We start from the raw sequence: 18602 nt of genomic DNA, 5'->3' as shown, positions 1-18602 counted from the left end.
GCTGTCAGCAGGGCCAACCTTTGGCCACTGCAATATATACAGACGCAGTTTCCATAGGCCCCGCGGTGATCCTAGGTGTGCCTCATTGAATTCAACCATATAAATTATAATCATGTATAATTGAGATGGTATACTGCATGACTTTGCTACATGCTAGAATTTAAAATTCCTTTTATCGTGATTTTGTCCTTAGTAATAGAATGCAGAGAAGAATTCATTTGTATTACAAAGTCTTAATCATCGTTTATTATTTTTATATTACCTAGACTGCCGGTCACTGTTTGAGGTCTTGCGTATTTACCTAACAAAAGTTAACATTATCAGCCAATTTAGCAGGGTATATAAAATCGAGATTTACCTTGTAAGGAAAAACCTATTGTATATATTTCGGATGTGTAGTTATCCTATCAACATTAATTTCCAAATTTGCTTTTATAGCAAACCTTCGAAAAACAATGCGTTTATATTACACCCAACAATGTCAAATAATACTTACATACTAAATCCGTAGTAGTCAAGCTAACATTTACCAAAGTAACCGCAACATCAAAAGCAGTTATGTTCGTTCCGTTCCAGGTAATTGTATAGCTGACTGATGCCACCGAATTTTGACAAGAAGAGCCAGCAGACGAAAATAATGGTGCAGCATAGTTGCAAGTAGTCGGGTCTGATAGTGTAAAAATGAGTGTCATCAGCGTGGAGAATGTAAAATAAACTTAATGGAAAACTCAGTAAAAATGGATACAAAAATCAAAATCGTACATATTTAAAGTTTATAACATTAAATGTGATGCATCCTATGAATTAGACTAAATTTGTACATTTTTTTTTATATGGTTGGAAGATACTGAGACCAATGTGTGGCGAAAAACTTCCTTAGGCATACAAAACCCGCGTGAAATGGCAATACATATTCCATTTACACACATTCGGTTACATATGCATCATTTGAAATATGTCTGACATATGATCATAGAAAGTCCGATTTCAAAGACCTGTATTCGCTGACAATTTGCATTTGCATGAACAAAACTACGAAGCAAACCGTACATAGACGTCGATTTGTTTACAAAAATCAGTGTATGTAAACAGAAATAATGTCCTGTTCTGCACGACTCCTAATAATTACCCCGATAATTTACGTCGAGCATTTTTTCGCGGGAGCTTAGCCATGTGACGTCATATCTGCGGACGGTTCGATTTCTCGGCAAATTTGGATCACATCGTTTCTTTTCTCTTGTGTTCCGTTTGTTACATGTTTTTTTATAACGTTGTATGGTTTTCAATAACAACTTAGGAGCTGCTATTACTTTCACCAGCTAAGAGTTGTCCATTTTTTATTTCTATTTCCCACGTTTTATGGTTCTGAATCCGAACGACAAGCGATAGCGATTTCAAAACAAAAGACCTGTTTCCAGCTCAACATTTGATAGGTAAGTGGAATCCATTTTACTCTTGTATAAACAGGTTGTACGTCCTAATAGATAGCTGCACAAAATGGATGCATTTCCTCGTTAATTTCCCGTAATCCTGAATCGTTCGAGATGTTTTTCTCTGGTTGTGGTTATGTTATTGTCCAACCTTGGACAAATGCTCTGCTACCCGTTTTTCTCACCCGGACAATGTCCACCTGATATTTAACATACCTAAGAATATTCGGCAAGGGCATGGGATATTGTAAACAAACGGCCATTTCAGACAAGTATATACATGTACCTTGTCATTTCCACAGTAAGGCTGCCCAATGATGGTGGCTGAAGGAATGCATAGACGGGGAGTCGCAGTGAATCATGTAATGGCCGATAATAAACGAGGGAGGCGATGGACACCACAATACCAAAGGCAAGGTTATCACGAGAATCGACAATATCCAGTGCGGTTTTCACGAAACACTAGGCAAAATCTCAGCCATAACAATGGAGTGCCAGTTTCCACAATTCCACCGTCTATTCCAAGACAAGGAATCCACATACCAGCGTGTGAGGTAAATGTAAGACTACCTTAAAATAGTAATAAACAAACTCCACCATCCGATAGAATATTCAAAGATGTTAGTAGAAAGTTAGTACAAAATTTTTACGAAGGGAGAAATTGGCAATATGCCCAGGGTTAGAAAAATCATTTATCATTCAATGCTTCAAGAAATCTGTCAAATGTACTGTTTCAAGAAATTAAATTTGGCGTTGAAAGAATTTAAATATGGCCATGAATGAACTAAAAGGCATGTGAAGTTAATGGTGTTGGTGAGAACATGAATCTGTCAGGCATCCAAAGCATTGTTAAATACCTTGCTTTCAATTTAGGTACCAAGATTAAAAATGCCACCGAGAGTCCTGGAAACACCAAAGGATCCAATAAAACCAACTCAACCACAATTCCAAGTCCTTTATCAGGAATTCGAAAACATGAAGGTAAGGCTAGCATGATTGACTAATAAGAGGAATTTAAGCTAATATTACACAAAAGTATATCTCCCAATCGACCAAAACAGCAAAGGCTTCCCTACATACTAGTTTAATTCCATCATTCTACAATAGAGAACAATAAGATTTTGTAAATGTAAACGATCAAAACAGTTGTCTACAGCTTTGACGTGAGTGGCCTCGATATCCGACATTAGTTATCTACATAAGATCTCAACCTCTCTATTGTAGAAGCGCGGATTAGTTTTGAATGCTGATATGGATTCGGCCCAGCTGCCACCTCCACAGCAAAATAAAGTTGCAGAAGTTACATCCAACAATATCAAACCATGCAGTGTAACTGACAATTTTGCTGATGCCATGAAGATTTTCATGAAGTCTTACTATCCAACATCACTGGCTTGTGCAAAACCAGTAGATGATTGGAGCAAAGAAGCTGGGAATTTGTTGCAAGAGTTAACTGACAAAGAGTAAGAGTTTACTTCACGATTTATATTACTTCCAATGTTAATTAAAAAATAGTGAATCTAAATTCATCTTGTGAACAGGTCACACTCTGATCATGATACCAGTATTTGGAATATTCCTGGTGAAGAAGCCGTGGAGTCGTCAAAGTCTGCCACATCAGTAAATAGCCCATGGTCAAATTCTTCGAATAAAGTTGCTCAGAAGCTGACTAATAATTCTGGTTTTGATATCTATCGCCATATCATGGAGATAAATCCTTCGCCATACCCGGGAGGAAGCCCAGTATCTACTGGACAATCTTCTAGCAATCACAGCAGTGATAATGATGCAGATGATGAAGGGACGCAGTCATCCAACGAGAGTAACTGCATGAAGGTAAGATGCAACTATCTTATATCCTTGCCATGTATATCAGAAAGCTTGATCACTGAAGTCTTTTCTTTGTTCATTTGATAGGCAATTGGCACAAAGAAATCATCAAAGAAAAGGCTGCATTCATCCTTTACTTGCTCCACAATGGATTCTGGATACCTGTCATCTGCAAATGAGAGTGATGGTGCAAAAGCAAATGGTGACTAAATTGATTTGGTATACAGGTCGAAGAAATCAGTTAGAAAATTTTATTTCAAGTAAATGAATCAATTTTCTTTGCAGGTTTTCAAATACGGCTACCAGGCAGCAGTGTAGATTCCGATGATGTTGGCTCAGAATGCGGGTTCACATCATCCACTTGCGCATCTTGGCCATCTTCACCCTTGCCTTATTCAATGCAAGGCAGAAGACTTTCCAATGGTTCGTTCACAAATGGCAGCGTATGTCTAACCAATATGTCTCCTCTACCTCTGAATGCGATCCCACCACCCATGCCTCCATTTTTACCTGGTTGGCCTGTTCCACCACCCCCTCCAAATTTTATGCCTGTTCCACTACCATTTCATCCAGTTACTAGCATTGCACAAACCCCGCTCGCAAGGGTTTCCAGGCTGCCGATGCCACCACCGATTTCTGGATTTCCTCAACTCAATTCTGTACCAGCACAACAGTACGGAACAAATTTACAAACGCCACCTCCGATTCACAGTCCAGCAATGGACTCACCTGCATCAGGTGACTTCTCTGCTAACGGTGTATATCACAAGCACAAAGCATGGATCACTGATGAAATTTTAGAAATGATTGCTGTCCGTGATCGTTTGTACAAGCGTATGAAGAAACATCCTGCACCGGATATTGTGGAGATGTACAAAAAGGTGAATGCATTTTGATAAATCCATTTTACTTTTGAACCTTTCGCATTTTCCAGAAACCTCAAGCCTAAATCACTGACACAACTTGGTCTTTATCAGTATTACATACCAGTAGAAAGAGATTGTTTAGAGCTATTCAAGCCCTCTTACTATATATTATAGACTTTCGAACTCTATACTACCTTTTATCTCAATTCTCTAACATAATCAATATTTATTTTTCACTGAATTTGGACAGAGCAGGTCCGGAACATGGTCGTAGGAATGACCAGAAATGCAAAACGTTCATATGAAAAACAATTTGAAGAACAACAACTTGAACAGCAATTTCGTAGTAATCAATGTCAGGTAAATCGTAACCTGAACTATTTTAGCCCATTGAATGGTCTTCCACAACATACATTTGTACCCATGGCATGGTAATGTTCCAATGTCTTTCCATCGTTTTAACCCCTGTCTGTCTTGCTATCCTTTTATTGTGTGCTACTCACTGCAAGCCTTCTATTCATGCTTTTACTGGTAGTGCTTTTGCTAGTTTCATATGATAATCATTGTTTTTATTTTGTTATTTTTGTGTAAAATGTTCTGATTAGGTATAATAATGTGTTTTCGTGTGTTCTAGAAGTCTCCATATTTATTTTATCATTCAGTCATCTCTGCCTGTTTATAATAATAAAGTTCCATTGCATGTTGTACATACCTGTTGTCAGTGAAGTTTGCTGAAAAAGACTTTCAGTATTTGTGCTTGTTGAGCCAAGGTTGGTCTTCACATAAAGAGGGTCATTGATTGTTCGAGAGCAAAAGTAGGAGACGCTGGCAACCTGAAAATATTTTATCGCATAGTAGGAAGTAATTTTCGGAGACCCTGAGCTTTGAAGGGTTTAGAGTCCTTGATAGGTCGCTATTAAACTGCTAGTTTTAGGTTTTGTAACATTAATCTCTGTCCCGGCTGAGCAAAGGATTTCAGAAGTAATTTTCGGAGACTTGGTGCTTAGGGTTTTGAGTCTTCCGTTTGATCATAGATTGCTATAAAACTGCTAATTTTGCATTGTCTATTGGTTCACTTACAACATTGCCTATGCTGAAGGATGTATAATAAGCTGCATCAAGTTTCGTTCCAGCTGAGCAGAGGATTTCGGATGTTGTTGTATCACACGATGCTGTTGTATCCACAAGATATCGAACTGGACTTGATAAACAGTTGCCAGAAATTGAATTCTACATGCAATAGATAAAATGGTTATGGCTTTTGTTTATATACCAGCAGTAACACCATTTGTCACTAATTGATGCAGTCAGATTCAAGTACCAACATATATATATATACCGTACGTTACATTATATATTAAAATTCTAATACCAATGCCCGATAAATGAATCCATTTCATAACTCTGTGCGTCGCTCTACCACAAATATATATGCTAATAGTGTATTTTGCTGTACTCACTTGAGGCAGTCTCAAACAAGTATCGACACCACTAGATTTTGCACCGATTGCAACACCATATGTATGTGTGATGCTCTGGCCACAAACGCTTGTCGATATTACTTCGGCATAATTGTATTGAACTGAAGAAACTGTCACTGTTGAGCTAAGAAATGTCGTCTGTTAATGTCTGAAGGTTCGCACCATGTGCAACATAAAAATATTATATTATCGAATACTATATCCTCTATCAATGTAAATATACAATGCTTTTGACCCAAAGATGGGTCATATTCTGGCATACTGAAGCAAAAATATTTGAAACTAGAATGTATTCTTGATTTTAAAACTACAGTAAATATGGTTGTATGTAAAATCTAAAACATCGAAAAGGAAAACCCTTCAGGGAAAATTCCCTATAAAGCATGAGATATTGACAAAAACATTTATCATGGAAATTTCATCAGCAATTAGGGACTAGGACTTTTGGCGGTAGTGGATCACACATGGTAACATCTACAAAACAAGGGAAGTGATCATCTTTTTACTCAGTTTTCACTGTTGTAACTGATGTACATAAACAAACATAGAAATATTTTTAAAACAGCATTCTAGCAAAAAAAAGCTGTACATCATGTCCATAACAAGGTAAGTTACCCTGGTGCAATGGATGGATAGTAATACAACCCCAGATCAGGAGAGTTTAAAAACTGAATGCAGAGGAAAGGAAACCAATCAGGAGTGAAAGATTGATTAAATCGACATATTCTATCGTCAAAAGTCATGAAGTTTCCTCCGTAAGGTCCAGAAATGCAGTTTGATATATTCCCTTCATTCGTAATGTCCTTTAAAAATGAAAATAAAAAATTTGGTAATTTTGGTCGACTTTCACGATTTGGAGATCCTGATCTAATTTCATTCAACTTTCCACCTTCTAAATTTTGGTAATTATTAGAAACATTGTGCTACAGATAGAACTTGCATGTCCTTCAATTTATTATTTATTTATTACATGTATAAAGCTTGACAAGGTTAGGATTTGTAAGAATTCCAATTCCTTGTGAAAAATACCATTACATCATCTTTTAAAAATGTAAATATCCACTCATCAGATATTGAAATAAAAAAGTAGGAATTGCCTATGTTATAACATATTTCTATTATGTTATTCTGAGAAAAATTAACATACATTCAAATAAATTAATTGTGATTAATTAACACAATCATTTTTATTGTCAAGTTTAGTTTGCTTCCATGGACTTCACAATTGTTAAAACTTACTGGGTCACAACAGCAGTTGTTATCATATTGGTTCAAAGTCAGATCGCATCCACAAGGAGCAATGTTTTCGTATGCTGGATTAGTTCCTGTAAAACATAGATAGATATATAATTTAAACATACCTCAGTATCTAGCATGATCTACCACATGACAACAAAAAATGATCGCTTTTAAATTCAATCAATATTAAACATGTTGATTCCATATGATTAAATCCTATTATTGACTTTACTCTATATGCGGAGAAACAGGAAAACCTTATGCACGTTTATCCTGTTATCCAAAAAATTATTTGTATTTAACAATTTAGGTCTAGTAAAAAACCCTGACTGTATGTAGTAACTTACCTGATGTTTGTCCGTTAGAAAATCCAGTAATTAAACAAACGATACACAGTGAAAAAAACATAACTGCTTCTCAAAACTGAATAATGCAGAAAAAAAAACCTATCCGCCCAAAACTTAAAAATGTCTTGGTAACGTTTGTTATGTGGGGAATCCCCTAAATTCATAACGATTATCGACGTATTCTATTGAATTTACATGTTGGGTACACAGTACACAAATATCTAATATATATAAATGAGATAATACTATATTTTATTGATATAAATAATCTGACGTAATTTGTTTATATTTTTTACGTGAAACATAATATATGACGAATGATGCATGACTCTCATCAGCACGTTCTGGCCATCAATCACATCACCGCATCCAAGTCAGGCTTTGCTAGTATCTCCACCTTTAAGTCCGGAGTCCGGACACTGTTGAAGTGCGGGAGCGTTGTAGTCTAGTTTTATTCCGTGTTTGCAATTCTTGTAGTAAATGTATAATTAATTGCCTGCTACCGGTAGCAAAACTAGAACCGGTATAAATATAGTACGGTATATGATTTTTTTTGATTATCATGAAAATAACGGTTCAGTTGATTATGAAACTTGTGTATTATTAGATTTGAGTAACCCTCGTTATGAACATTTATCAAATGTAGAAAAAAATGCTATTATTTTGTTATGGTCTATTACCGGTACTAGGTATAAGAATTGGTTGCATCGAAATGCAGTAATTTTTCAAAATGTTATGCGAAGTGTTAATAGTGTAATAAACACAGTTGAAAATGCTTTAAAATGTAGAAATAAAGTAGAAAAAACTTATAAATTCACCCAATTTTACAAGAGAGCTAAGATTATTATGTAACTGTGTATGAAGACTATTATCTATAAAATATAGAAGAGTACGGTATATATACAATTGACTACCGGTATATAAGTAGGCCTATATCATATGTAATTAAGAGATAAATAATATTTGGAAAAACTTGTTTTTACATGCTTTATCTTAAAAATAATAATATTGTAATCGTATAAATGATGATGATTATGGAACATATTAATAATATACTGTTATTATTTCTTTTTGATATTATTTTATTTATGATATTTTGCAATAAAATTGTAGTCTGCTAGTTGAAAACTATTTGAATTTACCAGTGAATGAGAATATTGATTGTTTGTGCCTGCAATACTTAACATTATTAGTCTGTTAGGCAGTGACAAATTAGCATCATTACCTTATTTTTTCTGTCATTGAAAAACATGATTAAATTATATCATTAGCGCATTTAGATTCTTTTTAATCCACCTAACTTATACACTATTCAAAGGTCAAGTAATGTTTACTAATGTAAATTAGTAAAAAATGAGTGGTGTGTATAAAAATCTATCCTAACAATCTGAGGGCATTTTGATTCATATAATAGTAATATTTTTTTGTCATATCCTGAATTATTTCTGTATATTCTTATAAATATATGGCAGAATGGTATTGGACTGATTACTGGTACGATTTCAATTATTATATTGTGACAGGCTAACTAATGAATTTAGGCATCTAGCATTTGGTTTATTTTTGGTCATCAACCATGAATGTACTGGTGATATTACTGACAACTCTACTAGTCATTGAACATGTATGTACATTGGATAATGGTCTAGCTCGTACTCCTCCAATGGGTTGGCTTGCTTGGGAACGCTTCAGATGCAATACCGACTGTAAAAATTACCCAGATTCCTGCATTTCTGAAAAGTTATTCAAAGATATGGCTGATCGGTGAGTAATGTAATTGTAGAACAAACTTGTCGTCTTTAACATTGTTTAAGTTACACATCACACTTTATCAATTATCTAATCACTTGATTGGAATGTAGGCCTATTATAAATACTTTTAGTCCTAATTCATTATCTTATTTGTTAATTTCAAATAAATCCTTTGTCTTTTTATTTAATAATAGGCTAATCAACCAATCTATTCTTAAATAAATATATTTATTGTTTTTCATATGTTTATGATTGTTCTTAATTACAGAAACATAATCAGTGCTCAATATGACATGAATAATTTCCCAATCAAAAGGTTATATCTCAGACAATACAACCCAGGATTCTAGCATATGCTCAATCCTCAATACACTAGGTATTATTTCATACAGCACTTTTGGCAATCATTTGCATTTGTACATCATATATACTACAGCAACAACAAACAGGTCTGTTTATCAAAATTACTGTAATATAAAAAAAGGAAATACAATCCCATCATTTTTAGATTGGATGGAGATGGGTGGAAAGCTGCAGGTTATGTTCAAGTCAATATAGATGATTGTTGGCCTGCCAAACTCAGAACAAAGGATGGAAAGCTTACTCCTGATCCAGATAGGTTTCCAAATGGAATGAAATCTTTAGCAGATTACATGCATGGCAAGGTATGCTAATTCTACAAATTTATGATGATAAAAATCTAATTGGATGCTCCGTACAAGTCCTTTGTACTTTTGTTTATAAATTTGTTGATTCATTAATTGCATTTATGTAATAGGAATTGAGAATTTAAGAAGATGCCATATATTTGAATATCCATGTATCTATTATTGTATGTTAGGACTTGAAGTTGGGAATATATGGCGATATGGGTGAACTGACGTGTGCTGGATACCCTGGTACACTAGGACATGAAAAAGATGACGCTGAGACATTTGCATCCTGGGGTATAGACATGTTGAAATTGGATGGTTGTTACTCAAGCCATGAACAAAAACTGACTGGCTTCCCTCTAATGACTAAAATGTTGAATCAGACTGGACGGCATATATTGTATGAATGTGGATGGCCATTGGATGATGGACACCTGCCTCCTCAGGTTAGTAGCCTATATTATGAATAAAATAGGATATTTCGTATACAGGAATCTGAGAGTAATGAAGTATGCTATAGGATATCTACCTGAAAATAAAAGGGAATAATTTATGGCATTTCTGTGGTCATTCAATGTAATAATGGGTTTTGCAGTGATATCGTACGTTAAACTCTGAAATTTTTTTTTGTTTTGAGCAAACTTATGAAAAAGTCATTTTTTAATCTGAAATCTTTATACGGTTCAGGTCAACTTTACTCTTGTGAAAGAATCATGTAATATGTGGAGGAATTATGATGACATTCAAGATAGTTTTGATGATGTTTTGAAAATTATAAATTGGTTTGGAGATCACCAAGATGTTTATATTCCAGCGGCTGGACCTGGAGGATGGAATGATCCAGATATGCTGATTGGAGGCGACTTTTCTTTGAGTTATGAGCAAGCAAAGCTGCAGTTTGGTAATGCATAATTTTTGTATCAACTTCAAGAAATTTCATTTAGTTCGACTTTAATATTTAATTCATTCAAAAAATCCAGAATATTTTTGATTGATATCATTTAATATTCATTTTTATGGAAGTAAATCTTGAATCTTCAAAAACAGTTGCATATCATGTGATAAATTAAGCCTAAACTTTGAAGATATATAATCCTGAAATCCTTAGTTAAAATAATTTTCACTATGTATTCTTTTATTGTATAATCAAATGTATCATTTGTTAGGAATATGGGCAATCTTGGCTGCACCTCTATTAGTTTCTGTTGACTTGAGAACAATTGATCCTAAAATGAGGCAGATGTTGCAAAATAAGAAAGTAATTGCAATTGATCAGGATCCACTGGGAATGCAGGGCCGTCGTGAAAAAGTTGATAAAGATTTCCAGGTAAAGATCATTGCCGTATTTGTATGTATGTAGGGGTTGCGACATTACTTTGATTGGCCTAAATTAAGATACATATATTAAAAATAGATTTTATGTAGGCCCTAGAAGTGTCCCTTGATATACTCCGGGTTAATCCCTAATAAATCTAAAGATTCTGGTAATTTGGAAGTTATTACTGAACTTTTATTTTTTGGAATTGCTTGTAAAATGCACAACATTCCGATGTTTTACAGGTGTGGGTTAGGCCCTTGTCGAAAGGAGATCAAGCCATTGCTGTAATATATACTGGCACATCATCTGGAGGTGCAGCTGCCTATTCATTCACATTGTCCAGTCTCAACATTCAAAATCCAGCATCGAAGTACACCTTGTATGATGTATTTGATTCAGATCCTCCTGAACAAGTTGGCCTCAACACTACCATTACATTTAATATTTACCCTCAAGGGATAGTCATGGCTCGTGCCTCCCCAATGCAGCACTAGAAACTAACAACATAAAGAATCTAAACAATGATGTTAAAAACAATCTTATGAATTTAAATTTTATCTTAAAAATGATCATCCCTACTACCTAAATTTAAACTTTTTATTTATTCCGAAAATAGGGCTCCTGAGTCAATAATCACCACACTAGTTTTTTTTTTTCAAATTTGGTTTGGCCTCCAAAATATCTCATTTATAGCATATCACTATATTTTTTTCCATCATATTGGTGTCAAATTTTGTCGTCACAACATTTTAATTTCGCATTTTCTTACTATTATTATTATTAATGAAAAGGTTTTGTTCGTTACCTTTTTGATTTTTGCACTTTTTTCATCAATTATGCAATATACCAGCATGACTTCAAAATGATTCTTCCACTATGGTCGAGATTTACATTTAAAATTGTTCGATATTTGGGCAAATATTACGATATATCTTTTGCAATCACGATCAGCAACTTTCGCATTTACTATTTCTCTGGTGATATTTTGTTTTTCTGTTCATTTTGAGTGATTAAATTTGTATACATTTTTTATCATTCCCTCTAAAACTTCAACCAACAGGTGTCGCTGACCCGATGACTGTCACAGTCTTTCGCGACCCCTTATCGATTTCTATGAATCTCTCACTTGTATGAATTTCCTATGTGTATAATGACATTTTATATGATTGTCATTATACACCTGATTGCCATTATACACCATTGACAGTTTTTCCTGCTTCAATTTTTGTACTGATTCTTGCATGATAGGAATGAAATATCTGAATCTGCAATGTTCGTAGCAATTCTGTTCCATTCATAAGATAAACATTGATTATAGAGAACTTGCACGGGTCACGTGACTTTGTTACTGGACGGCAATAAAACAAAATCGTCCATTTGGCTCCTGTCAGTTGCAATTTGGATTATACGTTTCCGTTTTGTTTGGCTGTTGAAGATGGTTATTTCGTATTGTTCTGTTGGCTGTACGTATAGTATAGACAACGAAATGGATCTTCAGTTATATTACACTGTTTTCAAAAGATCCGGAACGTCGCGCAATGTGGATATCATCTATTGGCAGGACTGCTTGGTGTCAAGTCCAGAAGCCATCTCACTTGTGTTTCACTGTTTGCGGACAGCACTTCGTTGATGGTGAGTCATCATGTGCCGTTATCAAATTTTTAAATATTCATAAGCTCCCTCATTTCAATGAAAAGCAGATGACAAACTACTGTTATTGGTAGACATACTTGCAGACTTGACTCGTGTAAGGTATTAATCAATAATTGCCATAAGGTACCGGTATTGTTTTCCTAGTTAGCAGGTCATCTATTAGTAAGTGTGAAAAGTTGAATAGATAACTAAAGTTTAACGCCAGTGCTAATGCAAAAAATACCTATAATTCAATTGAATTCTCCATCTAAGAATACGCTCGCCACCGCATCTCCGATCCCCCTCTGAGTTTCACAGGTTCCAATCCCATGCGAGGATAGTTATGTGCGAGGGGATTGCAGCTCTCCTCCCACTGAGTGTGGTTCACACGACCGCTGGTCGATTACGACATCCCCCACCATCAAGTATATGCTTCAAAAACAAATACCTGGCTAACTAATCCCGACATAGAATGGTAATCGTACGATGTTGCACCTTGCAATCTGTCCCCAGCCACAGATAAATTCTATCCTGAAAATTACCCACATTGGTAGGCATAGTTGCGTTTTAAATTGAAAGAAATCTTCATTAATGGTCAGAAGGTGTTGTCTGATTGTTTTGTTAGTTAGCAGACAATTTATTACTTATCTGATACACAAACTTGGCACTGTCAAATGATGATAAATGTTTAATTTATTTTCAGGAAAAAGGGAAGATAACCCATTATCAGCTGCTTATATGTCCCATCGATATTTGAATTTTCGCCATCCCCAGAGAGGAAGAGAATAGTTAGAAAAAGGGGGGTTTGAAGAAAGGCAAAAGGCAGGACCATTTCAACAAATTCGGTTAACTTGTATGCGTTGCAAATTGCAATATTAATTTGCAGTTGTTAGCATAAACATTTAATGTGTCTTTCGACTAGACCTACCACATTTTAAAAAAAGCCGCCTACACCCCTTTTCACTAGAACCATAATACTGTAAAATATTTGATAGAAATTACCCCCCGAGGCATCATATCTTCAATTTGAAAGGGCTGTGGAGGCAGATACATTTTCTACTCTAAATTATGGAATGTTACGTCCACGTTATCTTATCCTTGCTTATAGATATCTTAAGGTTAGTGACTCCAACTGACCCATGCATGCCACACTGAAAATTCTCTTGTGTACCCATAAAATAAGGCTGTTGGAGCCTTCAGACCTCGAAAACAGTCAAATCTGAGCACGATGGATTCATGTGAAACACGTAATATGCATTTAGAGGCAAAAATATCCCATCCTGAGCAGCACCGATCCACGACCTTCTGCCCATGGAATCAAAACATTAGACAAATTGGTGTACTGTGCGCATTCACAAATCTTTGCGAATCAAGTGTGCCTTTTGACTAAAGAAAATTTAGCATTGAAATGGTCAATCTCAATATCAACCTAGTATCTGCAGATAAAACCAATTGTTTTTTAAAAATACAATTTTGATGTGCTTTATTTTTCAAATATAATTTATAATTACTGTAAAGTGTGTGATATAATTGGTACCATGAATACCATTTGCAAATTAGCTTGGGTTACACCCCTCTCAAATAAAAGTTTAAGACTCTTAAGTCATATCTCATAATATTCTTTAAACAAAAGGTTGCGGCTAGCCGGCTACCCATCAGAATTTCCTTTCAGATCACAAAGTCGCAATATTACGCCTCGCTAAGTTTCATTGGCAACTGTATCTGGGGGGTGTCCAACTTTAGACTGAAACCTTCACTACCAGACCCACCGAAACGATTTTTTTTCTTGATAGGGTCGTCTTGAAGTTGCTTTCGTTAAAGTACAATGGACACTTTATCTCCACCAATCCACAGTAATCACAAGTTACTTTGTCATTACGATAAGCATCAATAAATGGATACTGAGGATGTATTATCAAGTCCCGCAAGCTGAGGTCTTGTGCCACTGTGGTCATGTTGCAACTCATACTTTGCCATTCATCTATTCCATGGCCGCACCCATATCTGTAAGATAGTGGATACAGATAGAGTTTTTGTAAAATCTAACGATCGAGGAGTGTGAAATTTAAGTCCATATCCCACCACAGCCACTAGTCGTAAATGAATTTGATTCCGGGTAGCACATCATTTTTACCAATGACAATAAAAAGACATTTTGGATCAGTTGTACAAACACCATTAGGATAGGATTTAGCCAGTTAGGCTATTTGTTTTCAGAAGCATGAACTTGGGGCGGTCATGTGAACAACCCTCGGTGGGAGTAGAGCTGCAATCCTGTCGCATCCTCTCTGGGATTGAAACCTGTGAAACTCCCAGGGTGATCAGAGATGCGGTGGCGAGCGTATTCCTAGATGGCGAATTCAATTGAATTCTGGTTATTTTTTGCATGACCACTGGCATACTGGTGTTAAACTTTAGTTATCTATCAACCTTTCACACTTAGTAATAGATTACCTGCTAAGTAGGGAAACAATACCTTAAAGCAATTGATTATTAATTCCTTACTGTCTTAAATAAGTCAAGCTTGCAACTGCAAGTAGGCCTACTAATAACAGTAGTTTGTCATCTGCTTTCCATTGAAATGAGGGAGCTTGTGAATATTTAAAGAAATTGATAACGGCACACTATCACCACATTATCACTCACCATCAACGAAGTGCTGTCCGCAAACAGTGAAACACATGTAAGATGGCTTCTGGACTTGACACCGAGCAGTTCTGCCAATGCAATAGGCAATAGATGATATCCACATTGCGCGACGTTCCGGATCTTTCGAAATCAGTGGAATATAACTGAAGATCCATTTAGTTGTCTATACCATAGGTTCTCAAAGTGCTCCGTACGGAGCCCCAGGGCTCCGCGAGAGAAACCCAGGGGCTCCGCAAGATATTGGATTACTTTTCAAAATACTGACTAGTTTTGTAACTGTTCTAATAAGAAGCAATAACAGCTTTGATAAAATCTGACAACAAAATAGCCTCAAAATATGGCAAAGAGGCGGAATTAAAAAATGACATTATTTATAAGCAGGAGCGCAGCCAGGATTCTTAAGAGGGAGGTGGTTCAAAATTGGAATCAGAAATTTCCGCGCAACATTCTTCGCGATTAAAAAAACGGATAACAAGATTTCTATTGGGTAAAATATTTAATCCATGACCGATGCGAGCATTTAACGAACAATTGAAATTTATTTTATTGCATTCGGCTCCGTCGGTAGTTTCGGAATGAAAAAAAAGGTACATCGCGGAGCGCGCACAATTGATTGCGTGCGGCTCCGTCGGTAGTTTCATAATGGGGGAAAAGGTACACGCGCGCACAATTGACTCTGTTTCGATTTCGCAGTTACTACGATGAAAACCTAACATAACACCAAATTTTGTGATTTAAGATGTCTATAAATACGTTTTCAATCTGAGGTGAGTCTGCTGAAACCAAACCTGTGATCTTCCATTTTAAGTTTCAGTTTTATTATTTCAGAATGCCGCTTTTCAATCAAGAAATTTGAGTTGCGGATTTACCTCTTTATTAATTATTATTTTTAGCATTTCGTCACTGATGACTATAATATGGTAACATGTTTTTCACATTGAACTCATAATTCCCCACGAGAACAAAAAAGCAAATAACGTCGTCATTGTGTAACAATACATGTATATATATGCCGAGGGAAATTTTTGATTTAGGGAGAATAAACACCGGCGTAAAGATGTTAAAAGGTTCAAAGACACGCCATGCTGACGAAAAAAATCGGCGATTGTAACAAAATGCAATCGCGCACGTTATTGGCGGCCTTTTAAGTCTTCCAAAAATGTCAAAAGGGAAAAGATTCGACCCCTTATTTATTAATATGTTTGTCAAGTGTTAAATTTACAGCTTTAGTGTATATATAATTTATGTTTGAAATTTAGATTTATGTATGACTTGTATTAACCCTAAGGTTCAGCATTTAAATTAAGTAAAGTACTTTTAACTTGCTCAGGAATATTAATCTGAAAGTAACAATTTTAACATTTATTTTGGGGCTCCGTGAATAATAGTCAACCTTTTCAAGGGCTCCGCAACACCAAAAGTTTGAGAACCCCTGGTCTATACTATACGTACAGCCAACGGAGCAATACGAAATAACCATTTTCAACAGCCAAACAAAACGGAAACGTATAATTCGACTTGCAACTGACAGGAGCCAAATGGACGTTTTTGTTTTATTGCCGTCCAGTAACAAAGTCACGTGACCCGTGCAAGTCCTCTATATATATGTTTTTTATTATTTACCATCAAGTCCAAACATTCAGGATATTTATTTGTATTACTTGTTCAAATCTAAAAATATTGCAAAAGCAAAAATTTCCTACTTGGTGATTTCGTGAATTTATTAAAATGAATCCCGAGATCCGCACTAAAATTTGTTGCAATTCATTAGTGTCCGAGTGAAGTAGGCCAATGCGGAATCTGGCCTAAACGAACTAGCACGGGTATGCAATCTAAACTTTCGCGATTAATGCGAAAGAGGAACCGGCATATGCGCAATTTTTGATGACATCGTAGCAAACAAAAAATAATAGCCCTCAATCTTTGTTGGTCTAATTGTTAATAAGAAAAGCGATTATTTTATTACAATAAGAAGAAAAATATCAATAGGAAGGACGACAATATAATAACAAAACGATCCATATGTACATTTCGTGTCGAATAATCGTAGATAACAAAGAATGAAAAACCGACATTCCTTTTTTGAGGAAAAAATGATTACGCAGGGCATGTCGGAGACTGTCTATCACTCGGCGACAGGTAGCATAGAATCTATGTTTATTGCTAATAACCGAACAAGAAGAGCAATGCTCAAATAAAACCAACGACTGAATAAAACAGCGAAATTTTAGGTGAAAAACTTTTGGTGCCATTGGATTTGGACCAAAATCAATCTTATAGCATTCTAGCGACCACATCTATCTTCAGCTACTGAAAATTTGATCCTGATCAATTTGTTCTTCATGAAGTATGAATTGTACCAATTTCGTATACAATCGTCAACAAAAATGACGCAGGGGTAAATTTCATTTAATCAGATTTTCGAGTGTTTGACATTAGGATTCCTCTATCGCTGAGCGTAGCCGGTTGTTAGTCGTTGAGCGTAGCTGACGTCAGAAAAGTAGCAGTCACGAAAAACTCACGCTTGATTTCTCGTGACGTTGTTCAGTTGTTAGCAGATTGAGCTGCGGCGTAGGTGTCCCAAAGATAGAAAATCCCAAAGTACTACTGGGTACCGTACTGGCAGACTGGTAAGATAATTTATTCGTACTTCGTCATGGCACAAGAATTATGAAAGAAAGGAATTCAGCTTAGTTTTTGAAATTTTAATTACGGCTTGAACATGACACGTAAAAAGTTCCAGCTAGGATAGGATAGGATTTACATATTTATCCCGGGGGAGAGGAAAGCCGATAAGACGGCTCATTCATATGGCGAACCACGGCCTCTCGTCCAGTTACCATTCCAAGTCGGGTATGGGATTAGTTACATTGTTTTGTTTTCGGAAGCATGGACTTGGTGGTACCACTGCGAATCCAGCGGAATTTCAGCGGAAAAATATTCTGCAGTTTTCAACCAGTTCCCATGCGGAAAATAATCTCTTATTACAATATTTATAAGGGATAAATATATCCTATTTGAAATAATATGTTCCGAAGGGAACAACTCAGACTAAAATATAAGTTTAAGCACATTTAGCTGGTAGTGGTAATTACAACATACATAACTGTATATCACATAAAACAGAAAAACTAAAACGTATTAGAATATAATAGCAGAATGAAAAAAATACAAAATGAAAATAGGCTACATTTGATGGGAACACAAAAATATCGGACAATATTTTTTTTCAATTTTACATGCAAACTCTAGGGTTCGAGACCAAATGCGAATATGATCCGCAAAGTGCCGACAATTTTTAACAGTAATTTTGATTAGTACCAATAGTGATAAGTATTATATATAAAAGTTGAAGAGAACAAAGCGGGACTTTATGATTATTGGGGCTTCAAATACAGGCCAAAA

The 18602-nt window shown here is 35.6% G+C and overlaps 3 protein-coding genes and 1 long non-coding RNA gene across 5 annotated transcripts in view; 3 read left to right on the top strand and 1 right to left on the bottom strand.

Annotated features, from left to right (window-relative positions):
* The window catches only part of LOC120335637 (tectonic-2-like), a 31143-nt gene extending 23790 nt beyond the window's left edge, over window positions 1–7353 (bottom strand). Inside the window, exons 1-7 of the mRNA XM_078109864.1 lie at window positions 7194–7353; window positions 6847–6932; window positions 6223–6410; window positions 5587–5731; window positions 5207–5356; window positions 4839–4959; window positions 497–667 (exon numbers count right to left, since the gene is read on the bottom strand). Of these exons, the coding sequence (XP_077965990.1) occupies window positions 497–667; window positions 4839–4959; window positions 5207–5356; window positions 5587–5731; window positions 6223–6410; window positions 6847–6932; window positions 7194–7254 (922 nt within the window). The 5' untranslated portion in view covers window positions 7255–7353. The remainder of the gene's footprint in view (window positions 1–496; window positions 668–4838; window positions 4960–5206; window positions 5357–5586; window positions 5732–6222; window positions 6411–6846; window positions 6933–7193) is intronic.
* Window positions 1213–4833, top strand: LOC120336785 (uncharacterized). Of its 2 annotated transcripts, none has more exons than XM_039404547.2 (8): window positions 1213–1433; window positions 1733–1984; window positions 2304–2411; window positions 2655–2893; window positions 2972–3266; window positions 3348–3462; window positions 3546–4141; window positions 4382–4833. In XM_039404547.2, the coding sequence occupies exons 2-8, from the start codon at window positions 1745–1747 to the stop codon at window positions 4559–4561; spliced, it is 1773 nt and encodes a 590-aa protein (XP_039260481.2). In that variant the 5' UTR covers window positions 1213–1433; window positions 1733–1744; the 3' UTR covers window positions 4562–4833. The 2 variants fall into 2 exon arrangements, with proteins under 2 accessions (XP_039260481.2, XP_039260482.2); XM_039404548.2 differs by having other exon boundaries at window positions 1214–1433; window positions 4377–4571.
* A 1305-nt stretch (window positions 7354–8658) lies between the features above and the next one.
* LOC120336671 (alpha-N-acetylgalactosaminidase-like) lies at window positions 8659–12249 on the top strand. The gene is made up of 6 exons (XM_039404403.2): window positions 8659–8957; window positions 9454–9610; window positions 9787–10044; window positions 10286–10499; window positions 10765–10925; window positions 11159–12249. The coding sequence occupies exons 1-6, from the start codon at window positions 8770–8772 to the stop codon at window positions 11408–11410; spliced, it is 1230 nt and encodes a 409-aa protein (XP_039260337.2). The 5' UTR covers window positions 8659–8769; the 3' UTR covers window positions 11411–12249.
* Window positions 12250–12375: 126 nt separating this feature from the next.
* On the top strand, window positions 12376–13934 carry LOC144419886 (uncharacterized). Its single transcript, XR_013474344.1, has 2 exons — window positions 12376–12548; window positions 13252–13934. It is a non-coding gene; the product is annotated as an uncharacterized LOC144419886 (long non-coding RNA).
* Window positions 13935–18602: the final 4668 nt, after the last annotated feature.

Source organism: Styela clava, chromosome 2, assembly GCF_964204865.1.
Source record: "Styela clava chromosome 2, kaStyClav1.hap1.2, whole genome shotgun sequence".
NCBI lineage: Eukaryota > Metazoa > Chordata > Ascidiacea > Stolidobranchia > Styelidae > Styela > Styela clava.
The sequence above is the reverse complement of the archived record's forward strand: the minus strand, read 5'-3'. Positions and strand labels throughout refer to the sequence as shown.